Genomic DNA, 15,870 nt, shown 5'->3' on the forward strand with positions numbered 1-15,870 from the left:
GGTTGTTTTGGAGAGGGGTTTTGTTTGGGTTTTTGCAGTTTTATAAATGAGGGATGTGTCAAGAATTTTGATTTAGAACCACAGATTGGTTAAGCATAGTATTTAATAAAAGATTCACCTTAGCAAAAATGATTTGTATTTAAAGCAGCTTATAAAACACTATGCTTTAGAATAGTCATGTGTATGTCTCGCATGTTGATGTTTGGGAGTTCTCTATCATTTGTTTTGCTATTTTAATGATTAAATTGAATGGAATCAGCAAACTCAATTGGCAAGTTCAGGGTTCATGTAGTTCAGAAGTATAGCCTCAACTATTGGCTAATACACATTGTCACATTGCTAATCAATACCAGACTGACTGGGGGTGGCATTTAAAAGCAAAAATCTGACATTTTTACTAAAGGCTAAAAAATAATGTATGCATTTATTTAAAAATTAGAAAAAGTAACTATTTATATGAATAAAAATCACAGAAACTAAGGTAATATTAATTGACTTTGAATCAGATACTTAGAGTCAGAAGGGACTTGATGGGTAAAGACTAGCACTTTTTAAAACCTAAAATAGAATTGGAGATACCACAATTCAACAGACCTACTATTAAATATTTTTTGTGAAACTTTTGCTTCTGCTGGAGGGGTTGTTACTGCTAGAGATGTCAAATGTGGTTTTTGCTGGTAGGTGTATTTGAAAAGTTCTCCATATTATAAGAGCTAATGAATGAATCCTGGGGTACTCTTTAATGTTACGTTGGCAGATAACTGCAATTTTTTAAAATAGGATACCATATTAGGCAACTAATTAGGCAACTAATATTATTATATTAGGCAAATTATATTGTAGTGGTAACAATGAATGTATTTTCATGTTTCAGTGAATTTGATGACTCTTGATGAGGTAGAGCAACTGAATGCAAAGCTCCGGCAACAAATCCAGGGTAAAGAATCATTCTTAAATGTTTTTTCACATGAAAATTTTGAATCAGAAATCCTCTGTGACAAGACACCATTGGCTTTAGCAGCATTTATATTTGGAAAATAGAAATTTAAATTTTTTAGTTTACAGAGCAAAGAGAATAAGAAAACAACTTCTTTATGAACTGCAGGGGAAATAGGTCCTTTTCTTTTCTAATTAAAAATGGAGACTAGAGTTAACCTGTTACTAACATTTTACTGATTATGAACTACTGTGCCAGGGATTGTGGATGTGCTCCCTGATAGTTCTTTAAGGCAGATAATATTAGCCCTGATTTTTGTTTTGTTTTGGATACCAGGGATTGAACCCAGGGTGCTTAACCACTCAGCCACATCCCCTTCCCTTTTTTGGAGATAGGATCTCACCAAGTTGCTTAGGGCCCTCCTATGTTGTTTAAGTTGGCTTTGAACTAGCAATTCTTCTGTCTCAGTCTCCCAAGCCCCTGAGATTACAGAAATGTGCCACAGTGCCTGGCTTGTTTTATTTTAATTATGAACAATTTTTAAAACATATAAATGTAGTGACACCAGCATAGTGAAATTTTACCCATCTTTACCAGCTTCAGCTATTATCAATGCATAGCTAATTTTTCTTCGTTTCTACTGTATCCATTCCTCTTGCCCCACTTCCTCTCCAGCGTGGATTATTTTAAAAATAAGTCCCAGAAAACATATTGTTTGTCCATAAACACTCCAGGATTTTCCCTAAAAGATGACTTTTATTAAAGAATAAAAACCCTACAATCTTATTATCTCATACCTTTTAAAAATGCTAATAATTCCTTACCATCATCAAATATGATGTTAACACCAAGAGTTAATAAAGCTCTAATTACCCAATTATCTCCCTCTTTTTTTCTTTATAATTTGTTCCCATTTAGGTGAGGATATTGCACTTTGGAGACTTTCAGCCATTTTTTACAAAGTTATGCCATTCAATCAGTAACAGATCAAGGATTCTAAACCATTTTTAACTCCAAAGCTAATAGTCTTAACTATAGACTGAGAGTGATTATGATGATGATGATAGTAATAGCAATTTGTATTCATCAAGTACTTATTCTGTGTATTTTACAAATATGATCTCATTTCATCCTGGCAGTAACCCTGTTTAGTGTTTACTTTCTTTTTTTTTTTTAATGAGGAATTGAAACGAGGGCACTTAACCATCCCCAGCCCATTTTATTTTTTATTTTGATACAGGGTCTCACTAAGTTGGTGAGGCTGGCTTTGAACTTGCAATGTTCCTGTCTCAGTCTCCTGAGCTGCTAGGATTACAGGCATAAGCCACAGTGCCCCAGCACTATTATTTTCAATCTTAAACATAAAAGAAATTTGAAATAGAAAGCTATAAATTACTTTCTTGAGGTACATAATAGTAGGACTAAGAATTTGAAAATTTTGATAATCTGATTCCAAAGCCTCTTAGAGAAGTTTCCAGACCTGGTTATTAATGGGCACTTTCTATGCACACATAAATTTTATTGCGTATTGGTGAAACCTATTTAGAGATCCTAATTGAGAAGTGGCTCAGCTGTAATGGTAACCACCATTTCTGCTGTATGGGTCTGTAGTTATTGCTTATGACTCTTTTAAGTTTCAAACTACAGAGACTTCCAAGGATGATCAGAACTAAATAATCTTTGAGAACCCAGCTCTTTCCTTGAAGTCAATTCAATTTCATTGCTTAAATTTTCCCAATGCATTCCTTTCAGAGTACTTATATATTTTGAAAATATAAGTCATAGGATTAGCTTTAGTTTTCTGTGTACTAAAAAGGCAATTTTTTAAAATCTCTACAGAAGTATTTGAAGAGTTAACACATCAAGTACAAGAAAAAGATTCTTTATCTTCAGAGCTCCATGTCCGTCATGTCGCCATTGAACAGCTTCTCAAGAACTATTCCAAGTTACCATGCCTACAAGTAGGACGAACAGGAATGAAGACACACCTACCCATAAACAACTGAACTAATTATTTTTTATCAGTCTGCCAAGAATGCAACTTGAAGTTTTAAAGAAGGTTACGGTCCATTTTTTTATGGTCATTAAATTTGCAAAGCCTAAGGCACAGTATTTAACATCTTTGTCTAATAAAGCAGATCATTATAACCTAGTCTTCTAGGATAATCATTTGGCTTCATTTTGGGAATCTTTCTCATAATCACTAAATGCCTCTCCCTAACTTTTATCACGTGTATGTTTAAATATACTGTTACAGTGTGATTTTATTGTCAAAACAATAGATTAACAAACTCCATATATTAGCCTGAATTACTAAAGATAATTTTAAAAGGGAAATGGAATTCATAATAAGCACCTCTTATTTACTATGAGCAATATTTTAATATAAAAATTTTTATATATAAAAATGCTATTTTCATTCTCTTTGTAAATGTGTATTTGAATGGCTTTGTGTATTTACACTTATATGTGTGAATATGCTCACCTATATTTCAGATCACTTCATTTTATTCTCTTAAATATGATGTTTTTACAGTTGTTATCTTTCCTTCCAAAGATAAATGTATTTTGGAGTAGAAATCTATCTAATTGAGTTGTTTTAACTTCTAATAACTTATGAAAATAAGAATAACTTTTTAAAATAAATATCCAAGTATATAAAATACATTATTATTTTCTAACAAAAGTAGTTCTGAGATGGCTTAGGAAGAAAATACTAATCTAATTTTGCCTCCATAGAAGTGAAAACCTTTTCTACTTTATTATTACTTTCATTCTAATGACTTCGTTGTGTTAAAATTTAGATAGAGTAAGTCAAGCCTCACTTCCAAGTCAAAAGTAATATCTTCAATTTGAAAGTGTCCTATTTTGGAAAAAACTTATTTCCCACTTCACATAATTTCAAGAATTCTTAAATTGTCCGAATTCTGTTATCAGTGTCATTGAAATTAGTGTTCCAAGAAAGCTTTGTAAGGTGTTTTTCTAAATTTTAGAATCTAAGATAACATTGCTTGACATTAGAAAAATAAAGCTTCTAATTCAATAATCCCATGTTTAGAAGGTTATGCTTATAAGCTGCCTATGATGTTTCCAAAGAGTTGTTAACTAATAGATGTTAAGTTAAAACTATCAAGCAGCTAGATAGTTTTAATAATGTATTACAGCAAATACTATCATCAATGCAAAATACCAGTGGATTCTAAATTCTGTTTTCAGCTGGTGCTTAGAATGTATTTATGAGGTAGATCCTTTGGTTGAAAGAATCTACTGAGAAGTCTGTCTATTCACTCAGCAGCCTCATACATAAAGATATGAATGACTTCTGCTTAAATTTGGCAGCTTATCCTAGGTTGGGTCAGATTTTAGTCTTAAACACAAACAGTATTTAAATACACAAAGATATTCTTCAGTCTCATTGAAGGGAACTTTCTATAATGCTAAGATGTATGAAACTGGACTGAGGATAATAATTGCTAATCTCATTGATTTTATTTTTCTTTAAAATGTGACATAACTGTCAAGCTTTTTATAGGGAGCTCTTGAAATATTCTTTCAGTTTCTCTCAATTCTTTGAGTCATCCAGAATGAATTTAAAATCCAGGGAGTAGGAATGTGGATGCATTGCCTTAGTTTTAATAAGCTTTAAATTGAATATGTGCAATATGAAAATATCCAAATGTATACGTTGACTAAAGACTTGTGCTGATTATGCCAGTTAGTATTTTAGTGCTTAGTTATTATGGTTACATTTTTAAATTTGACTTTACTCTTTTTTGGCATAATTCATTAAGAATGTTACCAGCCTGAGCAGTTGCACATATTTGGGCTTCTGTTTAGATAACTTTGGGACAGTCATAAAAGTTTGGGATGTGTTGCATTTCATATCAGTAGTAGCATATTTCCAGAATATGAGCCATATGGTACAGTCCTAAATACAGTAGTGTTATCCAAAGGAAATGTTTGCTTATCCCTTAGAGTTTTTTGGCAAATACATAGCTTTTACTAATGAGTTCAGAATGATTGGGTAGGATTGTGCATGTACTAAGGTTTAATTGAGGACTTCTATTTATTCCATTTAGATAGTTCAGCTTAAGCTTGTTTTCAAGGGAAAGGTGCTCCTAAACTGTCTATGGTGCTGGTATTCACACTAGTACTTACTCAGATGAACTTCTAGGAAAAAAATTTTGAAATATTTTGCATAGCAGTCTATCCAAATATTTGGTAAACTTATATATTCTCATCCTTTGTTGATTGAATATGCAAGTATTGTATGCTAAAATAAGGTTCAGGAACAGAGTTGAATTATATCTTGAGAGAACATGAAATCACAAATTCCATATTTGGCTGTTTTGTACAGTTGTTAGTACATTTTGAGAAAGTTTAGAAAAATATCTCACGTATGGCTTCAGTTTCAAAAATGGCAAAAAAAAAAAAAACACTGCTAGTGAGACATTACTGACATTTTTTCAGAGCTTTTTTTTTTTTTTTTTTTTTTTGTATTAGTTTCATAATTAGACAAATTGAGTTTTAGAAAACTGGAAGTCAAATGTGGTAAGGCCTTGGATTTGATACCCAGCATCACAAAAAGATAAGTAACTAAATAAAGTGTTTAAATTGTTGTAATATTTACTTTTGAGATTCATCATCTTATCCATTGATCCTGGTATTAATATCTAAGTCCTTAAAAAGACATGCACTTGAGATACCAATAACATGATTCAGGCAGCCAAATGATGTTCTATTCCATTATGTAGTTTCTTTCCCATATGCTGATATCAGAGCAAAGAGATGTTCTTAGTTTTTCAAAGTACGTGTTCATTTTACCATAAAGTGCCCATTTTTATATGCATTTAAGAGTTATTTTTAAATAGAAAGTTCATGTTGGAAAATTATTAAAAAATATAATCAAAATATATTTTATTGTCATCTTGTTAGATTTCTTGGTTTTGTTTTACAGTATTTCTGCCATTGAAAATGGTTTAAAGTGTTTTGGGTTTTTTTAAATAATTGTTTACCTTGGTGTTTACCTTGGTGTTTACACTGTTGAGACTTATCAGTTTTTGCTAGTTTTTTTAAATAAGTTTTTTAGATCTATTTTTGTGTTAAAGTTTACCTATTTTGATTTTATTGTTTCATTTTAGAGGAAGTCTGCTTTCATTGTTAACATTGTAAAATGTCATAAAAAATGTATGAGCTCTAAAGTTAAGTAGAAATTTTAAACTATTTGTATAGTCTATTAGGTTCAGTTTAATAACTGTAAAGTTAGATGTACATGAAAACTTTTAAATGGAATATTGTGTAAAATCCTTGTAGTGTTATATTTTATGACTTTTGCCAGTTCATTTATAGACATGTTATTATTGCTTATGCTAAAATAAGATATTTGAGTATTTTAAGTACATATTGAGTTTAATATTCTATAAGATTTTCAGATACCATCTGTTCAGATGTGACTGTAAAGCAAACATAACTGATTTGATTTCAGTATATGATTGCATTTTTCACTTCAGATTTGTGGAAATGATTATTTGAGGAAATCTGTGGTAAAACTTAGTAAGAGATAAAGCTCTCAACAAGTTACGTTTGCGAAGTTAAGTGGTAATGGGATAAAGGAGCATTTATTTACCAGAGTAATAAGATAATGGGATTTGGCACAAAGGAGGAGGGCTACAATTCTGTGTTTGGGATATTGAGGTTCCATCTTGCATCTCCATATTTGCCTTTCACATTTGTCATTGTTATGGTGTAGGCTAACCTATTAAGCAACTTCAGGCTATGGTTATATGATTACTTTGCTGTGAATCATATTATTGCAAGTTGGTACCATTAATTTTTTTAACACCTAGTTTATAACATAACTTTCTCTGCTGTTTTTAGTTTAGTTCATATTAGAAGTGCATCTCACTGATTTTGAATTTTAAACTTACCAAAGTGCAACAACAAAAAATCATGGAGATGAATATTACCCTTTCCCAAAAAAAAGTGTTAATTAAACTTCCCCCAAGTGCACTAAAGAGTGGTTTAGATTCGTTTAAACTTGTCTAATTTTTTTTCCCTATCCTACTACTTTCAAAAGAGGCAATTTAGAAAGTATTTGGTAGTAATTGCTGTTGAATGCCATTTCTACTTTTATAATGTGTCTGTATGTATAAATCTTGCTTTAAATCTGAGTAACATATACTATGATCATTGAGCTAATCTTGCTTGATGTTACAAATATATTTTACAAAATTGTGCTGAGACATTTGAAAAAAAGAAAATGAAACTGCTATGGTTAAAACTAGGTTTGTTTCAAAAAAGTTTATTTAGACATTATTTGTTGTTATATTTTCTTTGAAAATTGCAATAATTTATATATTTGTATTCTGCTTTGGAACTGTATATATGCTTGTCTACTATTTTTAATTTTACAATAAAATAAATATTTTGTTATCTGCTACCTTCAGCGCATGTATTTAAGAGTGCCTATTTTTTTAAAAGTTGACTTGTAATGAGAGTTATGTTTCACGTTTAGGGAGTCTAACTTAGAATTGTCTTGCTGGAGACATAGTTCAACATTAGAGTGCTTATCTGGCATGTGCAAGGCCATGGGCTCCATCCCCAACACTGTGCCCAAAAAATAAGGCTTATGAGACTCTTACATTATTTTTTTTCTTTCTACATTGTCTTTGATACTTGATAGTCCCTGTGTCCCAAGATTTCAGAAGCAGGAAATAAAGATTCAAAGGATTCCTGTGACTTACTGGATATATGTGTAATTTTTTAAACTGGAGTGCAGGGCTAGGGGAGAAGTTCAGTGGAGAGTATTTGCCTAATAATGTGTTAGGCAAGTACAAACTGCAAAATAAATAAATTAGTGTGTGATGTTTTAAGGACATTGTTTTGAGTTTTAACAAATGTATATAGGTATTCAGTTATTACTACCTTTGCTCCCCTTTCTAATTGTTTCACTCCATCTCCGCCTATAGTTCTGATCTCTATCACCATAATTTTCCTGTGCCTGCCTTAGAATTTTAAGTGTACTTATACAGTATGTACTCTTTTGCCTCTGACTTTTTTCACTCATCTGTATGCTTTTGAAATTCATTCATGTTAGCTCAGTGTAGTGCATGTTAGATCAATAGTGCATTCCCATTTTTTGCTGACTGGTGTTCCTTTGTATGAATGTATTGAAATCAGTCTGTTTATCCTCTCTCCACTCTGAAGTTCATGGATGTGTTTGGGTTGTTTCCACTTTGAACTACTAAGAATAAAACTGTTAGGAATTTTTTTTAACTGGATTTTTAAAGAATATTAAAAATAGGAAAATAAAATATTTGAGATCTTCATCTATTTTTAATATTCTTTGTGTGGTATTAGCATTATGAATCTGGATATAACAAATTGCCCTTTTAATAATACTTCAAGTTATTTTTATATGATGTGTTTGTGGTAACAATTTAAAACTAGGTAAATCTTCAAAAGATCAGAGGCAGATTATGAATAAATATTTGAGAATTGAAACATTTAATAGAAAAAAATTGTAATTATTAACAGAGATTAATTATACAAATTAATAGGTTTAACTGTGGCATTTCCATATAAGCATATATCATGTTTTTTTCGTGTCTACCCTCCCTTCTACCCTCTCCTATACCCCTTTCCTAACCTAAGAGTCCCTTTGCTGCTTTCAGGTCTTTTTGATTAATTGATTGTTGTTTTGGGAAAGAAAACATGCAAAACTCGCCCTGGTTTATTTCACTTAACATGTCTTCCAATTCTATCCATTTGCATGCAAATGGCAGGATTTCATTCTTTATGATGAGTTGTACATCATTGTTTATATATATACCTTATTTTCTTTATTTGTTCATCTAATGGACAAGAAGGCTGATTGCTGATCTTGGCCACTGTGAATAGTAACACAATAAACATGGGTATATGGGTATTGCTTTTATATGCTGACTTCATTTCCTTTGGATATGTAACCAGGGAGTAGAATAACTGGATCATGTGGTAGTTATACTTTTAGTTTTTGAGGAACCCCAATACTGTTCCCCATAGTGCATGTACTAATTATCATACTCCCATTCTCACCAACAGTATATAAGCATTTTTCTCCACACCCTTATCAGCATTTGTGATTTGGGGGTTGGGGGGCAGTTCTAGTTCTCATAATAGCCATTCTAACTGTAGTAGGTTGGAATCTCAGTACAGTTTTTGACTCACATTCCCTGACAGCTAAAAATATGGAGCATTTTTTAATATATTTTTATTGACCATTTATACTTTTGAGAAGTATCTATTCAGATCATGTTTTAGTAAGCTTTTTCATTACTATGACCAAAAGACCTGACAGGAACAATTAGAGGAGAAAAGTTTATTAAGGGCTCATAGTTTCAGAGATCTCAGTCCCTAGAGGGCCAACTCCACTGCTCTGGGACAGATCAAAGCAGAAGGGCATGGGGGATGAAAGCAGCTCAGGACATGGCCACCAAGAAACAGCTCTGCTCACCATAGACAAAATATAAACCCCAAAGGGATGCCCCCAGTGATCCACCTCCAGACACACTGTGCCTGCCCAAAAGTTCCTATCCAGTTAATCATTACCTATGCCAATCAAGTGTTTCCCCTATGTTTTCTTGCTAGAAGAATCTTAACCCTGGAAAATCTCTTCAAACTTTTAAGTCGTAGTACTTTGTTTTTCAGGAAATGGAGGCCAAGAGTCTGGTTTGAAAAAAAAATGTTGATAGCAGACCACAAAGTTCTCCTGTTTAGCAATAACTACTCTGTGACATTAAAGGAAATTCAGCTAGACTTTTCTAAGCTTGGATTCACTAAATTTTGTTCCTGCTCAGTTGCTCAGCCTTCTAGAAATTTTTAAAACTGTTAAAATAGTTTGTTTTTTTCATTTGTTTAATGTCACAATAGAACTCAGATTTTTTTTGTAGGTATCTTAGAGGTTGACAAGCAAGTGTAAGTTTGAATAAAATAGGAGGGGGCAGCTATAGACAGAAAAAAATGCCCTTTTATATAATTTACTGATATTGGTTTTTAAAAAGCATTTTAAGGGGGTTTATTTTTGGAGTCTGATCTAAATGATGTGTTAAGTTCCTTCTAACTTGAAAATTGCTTATGACCTGCAGGTTTACATCAGTGGATTTTCTTTCTTAATTAATAATAATAATAATCATCATTCCTCCACATATGAATCCCATCCCATAGTTTGGATGGCACAATCCACCAAACCACCTCTAGAAGCAAAAATTTGCTATCCCAACCTCCTTTGCATATGGGACATCATTCTCTGTCTAGTGAAGAGGGAAAGAAAAAAAAAAAAACTGGATAAGCAGGAGTCCATGTTGAAAGCATCAGTTCTAATTATCAATAGGGCACAATAGCCACTATCCACATTCAGTGAGGCCATAGGTGAGCTGGCATCTGGTGTTGAATAGTAGCCATTGCTATGTGTATATTTGACTATGAACCTAACTGATTAGGTGCCATTGTTCCTGTGGTTTCCCAGCTTTCTGATTGGTTTTTGTCCATTGATTACATTTCTTTTCAGCCTAAATCAACTAGTTGGCTTTCTCTAGCTTACAATCAAGAGTTCTATTCTATATCTAGTACACTCCTACCTCGGAGATCTTAGGAAACTGGTTTGTAGAACTGTACTACTGAGAGCCACTGGATATCTAAACTCCTTCAGGGCCTCATGACTGCCTATTGGATCAGCTGAAACTTTTTGTGAAGAAAAATTAAACCTCTTGGTAATGGCAGATGTTAAGTTTGGTTGTTGAGTATTCTGTGTTCACAGGAGATGTGTCTTAGAGAAACCCCACTGTCTGCCACTAATAACTAAAATTGCTCAGTTTCTATCTACAAGGATCTTGGAAGGAGTGGTCTAATAGAACAGTGATGATCATGCAGGGGTCGGCCTGGGTTTTTGGTAATACCAAGCCTTCCAGTAACCATCTATTGAATGAATGAGTGAATGACAGATTTCATAGATAGTACGGGGGCTGCCTGTCCTCTAAATCAGTAGCTCCCCAACCCCAATCCCCCAAAATGTCTGAGCCCCCTTTCAGTAAGTGGTTAACTACTACATATTCTCTGCACGTACCTCACTCTATTTCACCTTCCAGACTTTATAGCTTTTGATAGCTGTTTTCATTTCTCCTCTAAACCAGTGATTCCCTAAATTTTGTGTTTCATCAAATATGCACATTAATGGGCCTCACCTCCAGATTTTCTGAATCAGTAGGTCAGGAGTGAAGTCCAAGAATTTTTCCTTTAATTGGTTCCACACAGCACTTAACAAACCAGTGCTTCAAACCATCCATTGCCCTATAGTTCACTTTCCAAAAGAATGTGATACTGCTTTTCTATTCAAAGATCTTTCAAGCAAGATATTATAGCCTATGCCATCTGATCCATATTTTTTTTTCCATTTCGATTCATCAAAGCATTATGTGCCAGGCACTCCACCAAACCCTACAAATTTTGGATCCAGGGGACATAGAAGCCAATAAGATTGTTGGTCAACTAAAGGATCCCACCAAAAAATTACAAATAAAAAAAATCACTATTGAAAAATGTACATTGGATTTATCAACCAAGAATTTACTAAGAACAGTTTAAAAGATCTCTGGGAACAAAATTGGATCACAATGGATAGAAGTGTGGGTGCTGGGGCTGGGATTCAAAAGCAGAACGCTTGCCTAGCAAGTGTGAGGCACTGGGTTCAATCCTCAGCACCAAAACTAAGGAAATAAACTAAAGGCATGCCATTCATCTACAACTATGTATTTTTTTTAATTGTGGGTACAGATGATCTCTCTGGATTTGGGGTAGGATCTCTTTTAAGAAGTTTAGCCAAAGTAAAGTTCAGGCAGTCAGGATGTGGGTCCAAGTTTTTTGTTTGTTTGTTTTTTTAAGTTGGAAAGTACTTAAGCATGAGTAAATACTAAGATGACAGATATAGCAGAAAGGCTAAAGATGAAGAGGTCGCAATAGTTAAAAAGAATCAAGACCTGAAGAGCCAGAGTTGGACATCCCCCCTAGAATGACTTGTCTTTGAATGAGGTTTAGGATCACCTCAGGCTTGACATTGAGAAGAAGGTAAAACTGCAGATGAGTGTATTTGAAGGAAATTCATTGGAGAGAAGGTTGAGAAAATCCTTACTTGATTGCCTTTATTTTCTGTGGCAGAAAAGGAAGAGCTAATGGAGTCAGAGGCTCAGGGAAATGGTGAAGGGCTTCACAGTTTCTTCCGGAGTAGTGAGAGGAGCCCAGATTACCACAGGAAATTTGCTGGACTGTTCAGAAAAGGTGGGAACTAAGGTCTATGAATCACCAATGGATGAAGTTCTCTAAATTTGCGTTCATATTTTGTTGTATATTTTTAATTGGAGTAAACTAAACTGAGACTCAGATAAATGTGTGGCTCGAGAATAGCCACAGAAACCCTACTCAATAGATGAAATTGCAAGTGCTGGAAAAATGAGAAATTTGAAGAGCTAGTATAAATGGTGTGTGGAGAAAAATCAGAATTCTGTAGCTTTAACTTAATTCATTTCAAGTAATAATTTCATTTGCCCGCTATAGAGACAAAAGTGAACTAAGACTGTTTCAAAGGCCAAGCCCTTATAGGTCAGTTAAGTATCAAGATTTACCAAATAAAATTCTGGAAAAACTTGACCTAAATTGGAGAAGATTGTAAGATTATAGGTCAGCATACAGAATGTGGATGAAAGCCAAGACACAGCCAACCTCAGAGTTTCAGATCTATAACTTCAAAGCAAAGAAAACCGCAATGTAAAAGGAGGCATGCCATTTTAGGGGAAAAGAGCAATTGAATTGAAAAGTAAGGAAGGCAGAAAAGGAAGTTCTAATGAGCAAGGGGATTGCCAGCCTCACACTCAGGAAGTTCAGTTCTAATCCTTCTCTGCCACACTGGGCACCTTTCTACCTCTTTTCCCTTCTGTGCTCTCATCTGCTGAAAATGGAAGTGAACTTGATCCTTAGGGGAACTTCCGGCAATCACATTCTACAGATAATATGAATGTTAAGAAATTTGCAGTGGAAAATCACCCCAGCACCTGCAGAAACAGCAGTACTGAGCCACTAAGGCACAAAGGAAGTGTGGTTTCCTTGAAGAAGCTTGTTACAGCAAGATCTTTCTATTATCAGCTATAGCAAAAAAGACAGCTGGGTCAACCTAGTACATAAGCTACACAATTCTCCACATACTATTTTTGAGCATGTAGGTTGCAGAAAGGGAAGAAAAAGCACTATAAAAGTTTTGACAACTTGTTATTCTTCTACATTCTTATATCAGGGGAAACTATTTGGAGTGATGCTCTCTCAGGACTAACAGTGGCATGGATGGTTCTGACACACCATCAGAAGATGGGTCCCCAAGAACCCAATTCCTAATGGCTGGTTCAGTGACATTTCCACCTGTGCACGGAAAATGAGAAGTGTGAAGGTGGTGTGGTAACTGTTTACTAGAACATACTTTATTTAATCAACAGAGTTTTCCTTTATTCTGAGATTACATCTTTCCTATTATAGGGAAGATGACAATGGATGATAGGTCTTCATATTTTTTTATTTGGTTTATTATTTGGTGTTTTAGATTTTTTAAAAATTTTAAGTCCTTGGTCAAATTAAAAGCACGATCCTATGTGTCAGGAATTTTCAAAGAAACAGACTATATATATGTGTGTGTGTGTGTGTGTGTGTATACATACTCACACACCATATACATATATACACATATATATCGAGAAAGAGAGGTTCATATGGCAAGTCTCAAATCTGCAGGCAAGATGGAGATTCTAGCAAGCATTAATGTTGCAATACTGAGTCCAAAACAGAGTTTGGAGGCAGAATTCCTTCCTGCTTAGGGACCCCAGTTTTCTTCTCTCGAGGTCTTCAACCAACTAGATGAGGCTCACATATATTGTGGAGGGAAATCTGCTTTACTAAGTCTACTGACTTAAATGTTAATCATGTCTTTTAAAAATACTTCCATGCACATCTAGACTGGTGTTTGACCAAACAGGCAGCACCACAGCATAGTCCACGTGACACATAAAATTGACCATGATGGTGAGTCTCTCCTTTCAACTTTAATACTCCATGAATTTGACAAGTCTGTAAACCACAGATCTGGCATTATTTATTTTAGACAGCTGTCTCTAAGCAGCACTCCCCACACCCTCTAGCAGACTTTATAATCTTTAAAGAAGGAAATGTATTCAACAGACTCATAGTACCCTGGATTTTTTTATATATTCTAACAGGGCTTCTTGTTATTTTTTAACAGTTCTTCATTAACAAAGACAAATAAAACATTTATCTGATTTTTTTCTCATGTTCAATACTAAATTAATTTGAAGTCTAGTTTTATATAAAAAGTAATGAATATACTGCTCTAAATAGATTCAATACCAAAAATTTTTAGGTAAATTATCAAAGGTTGTTCACACTGAATGTTTGCCATGTTCATCTCTTACTCCTCCTTATCTCCACCGCACAAAGGACATACATAAGAGAGTTAGTCTGTGTCAGAAAGATACTATTCATCACCACCACCAGCTCAAAGCACGCATTCCCTTGAAACAAATGTACGTAGTCTGTGATGTTAGAAGAGCTCCAAAACTCTCCACGTCTCACTGGGTAAACAACTAAGCTGCTGGCAGTCTTACTGTGGGTGCGTTTGTTCCTTGCAGTCCTGATTAGATAGCTCTGAAGTTAGAAGAGGCAGCATCTGGACCTCCTGCTAAGTTTCCCTCTACTCTTGCTTCCAAACTGTTCTGCACAAAAGCAACAGAAAAATGTGGGGGCCCTTTGTGCTGCTGTTGCTGCTGCTGCTACTCTACCGAGAGATCAAAGAAGTTTGCTACACTTAAAAGAAAATGCAGGAGAGTAGAACTAGTGACATGCAAAATCACATTTCTTTAGCTGCTTCTGTCTCTTCTCATCTTCATAACTGGTGTGAACCACATATGGGACAATATTCCTACATCCTACAGGGAACCACTGCTTTTCATCAAAATGGAAAGAATTCATGTTCCAGATTGACGCTTTGGTCTCATCTCACAGGATAAAATAAACCAGCATGTGAGATATATAAATATCACAGGAAACCACTAACTAGAGCTAGAGGGGTCTTTCAGAGTCTGTGGTTCTGAACTGGTTCAATTTGATTTTCTTATAACAGAGGCCTTTCTTAAAAGAACATCCTTCTGGACCAACTAATACATAATACATATGAAAACAAAGCTGCTGCTTTATTTAAAAGACAAGGGAGATTCCTAGGGCAAGGACCCATTCATATCCCTCTCAGTGACTATCCTCCCAGTTTACTGACCTGCCACCAGAAGCCATTGAGGCAGATCTGAGAGATCTACAGTGCCCTGGGTGCCTACAAAGCACAGTTTTAAATTGCTTATCTACTTTAATACGTCAGGTGGCCTAAGTCACTTAAGAAACTTTCAAACATTCTGCACTGTTAGTCTCAGAGATAAGGACAAAATCACAAAATCTCCTGATTCTATTTCCAGAGCTCCCATGACATGAGACCGTCTCCAACTAGGTTTCTAGTTTTTATTTTTGTCACACAAGATCTTCTGTCTAATGGACTTGTAGTCTATTTCTCCACACTGATGGACCACAGAAATAGCCAAGAGAGGCAGTGCAAGTTTTGTACTGAATCAAGAATTATCTTAGTTGTCTTTATTCTGAAAGGCAAACAGCAAAAACTATGGGAACAAGTCAAATCATTAGAACCTGAATACAGCAGTGCCTCCTTACATCAAAAAGCCAGTCTCAGCAAAATTCATAACAAGGAAATGTCAAAGTGTATGAATGTCCATTGCTATTACCTAGCGGGGAAAAAAAAGAAAATGCATACCTTGCTGCTTCTAACTAAGTCTTCAAAACAG

General features: G+C 34.4%; 1 protein-coding gene and 1 long non-coding RNA gene across 5 annotated transcripts in view; one reads left to right on the forward strand and one right to left on the reverse strand.

The window, feature by feature from the left end:
* Positions 1-7,382, forward strand: part of C8H21orf91 (chromosome 8 C21orf91 homolog) — a 29,304-nt gene extending 21,922 nt beyond the window's left edge. For all 3 annotated transcript variants that reach the window (XM_071615119.1, XM_027929226.2, XM_027929227.2), the window contains exons 4-5: positions 875-937; positions 2,777-7,382. In XM_071615119.1, coding sequence (XP_071471220.1) covers positions 875-937; positions 2,777-2,943 — 230 coding nt within the window. In that variant the 3' untranslated portion in view covers positions 2,944-7,382. The remainder of the gene's footprint in view (positions 1-874; positions 938-2,776) is intronic.
* A 1,932-nt stretch (positions 7,383-9,314) lies between these two features.
* The window catches only part of LOC114087678 (uncharacterized), a 38,658-nt gene continuing 32,102 nt past the window's right edge, over positions 9,315-15,870 (reverse strand). For both annotated transcript variants that reach the window (XR_003581875.2, XR_003581876.2), the window contains exon 5: positions 9,315-9,643. This is a non-coding gene — a long non-coding RNA (uncharacterized lncRNA). The remainder of the gene's footprint in view (positions 9,644-15,870) is intronic.

The sequence above is a fragment of the Marmota flaviventris genome, chromosome 8 (assembly GCF_047511675.1).
Source record: "Marmota flaviventris isolate mMarFla1 chromosome 8, mMarFla1.hap1, whole genome shotgun sequence".
NCBI lineage: Eukaryota > Metazoa > Chordata > Mammalia > Rodentia > Sciuridae > Marmota > Marmota flaviventris.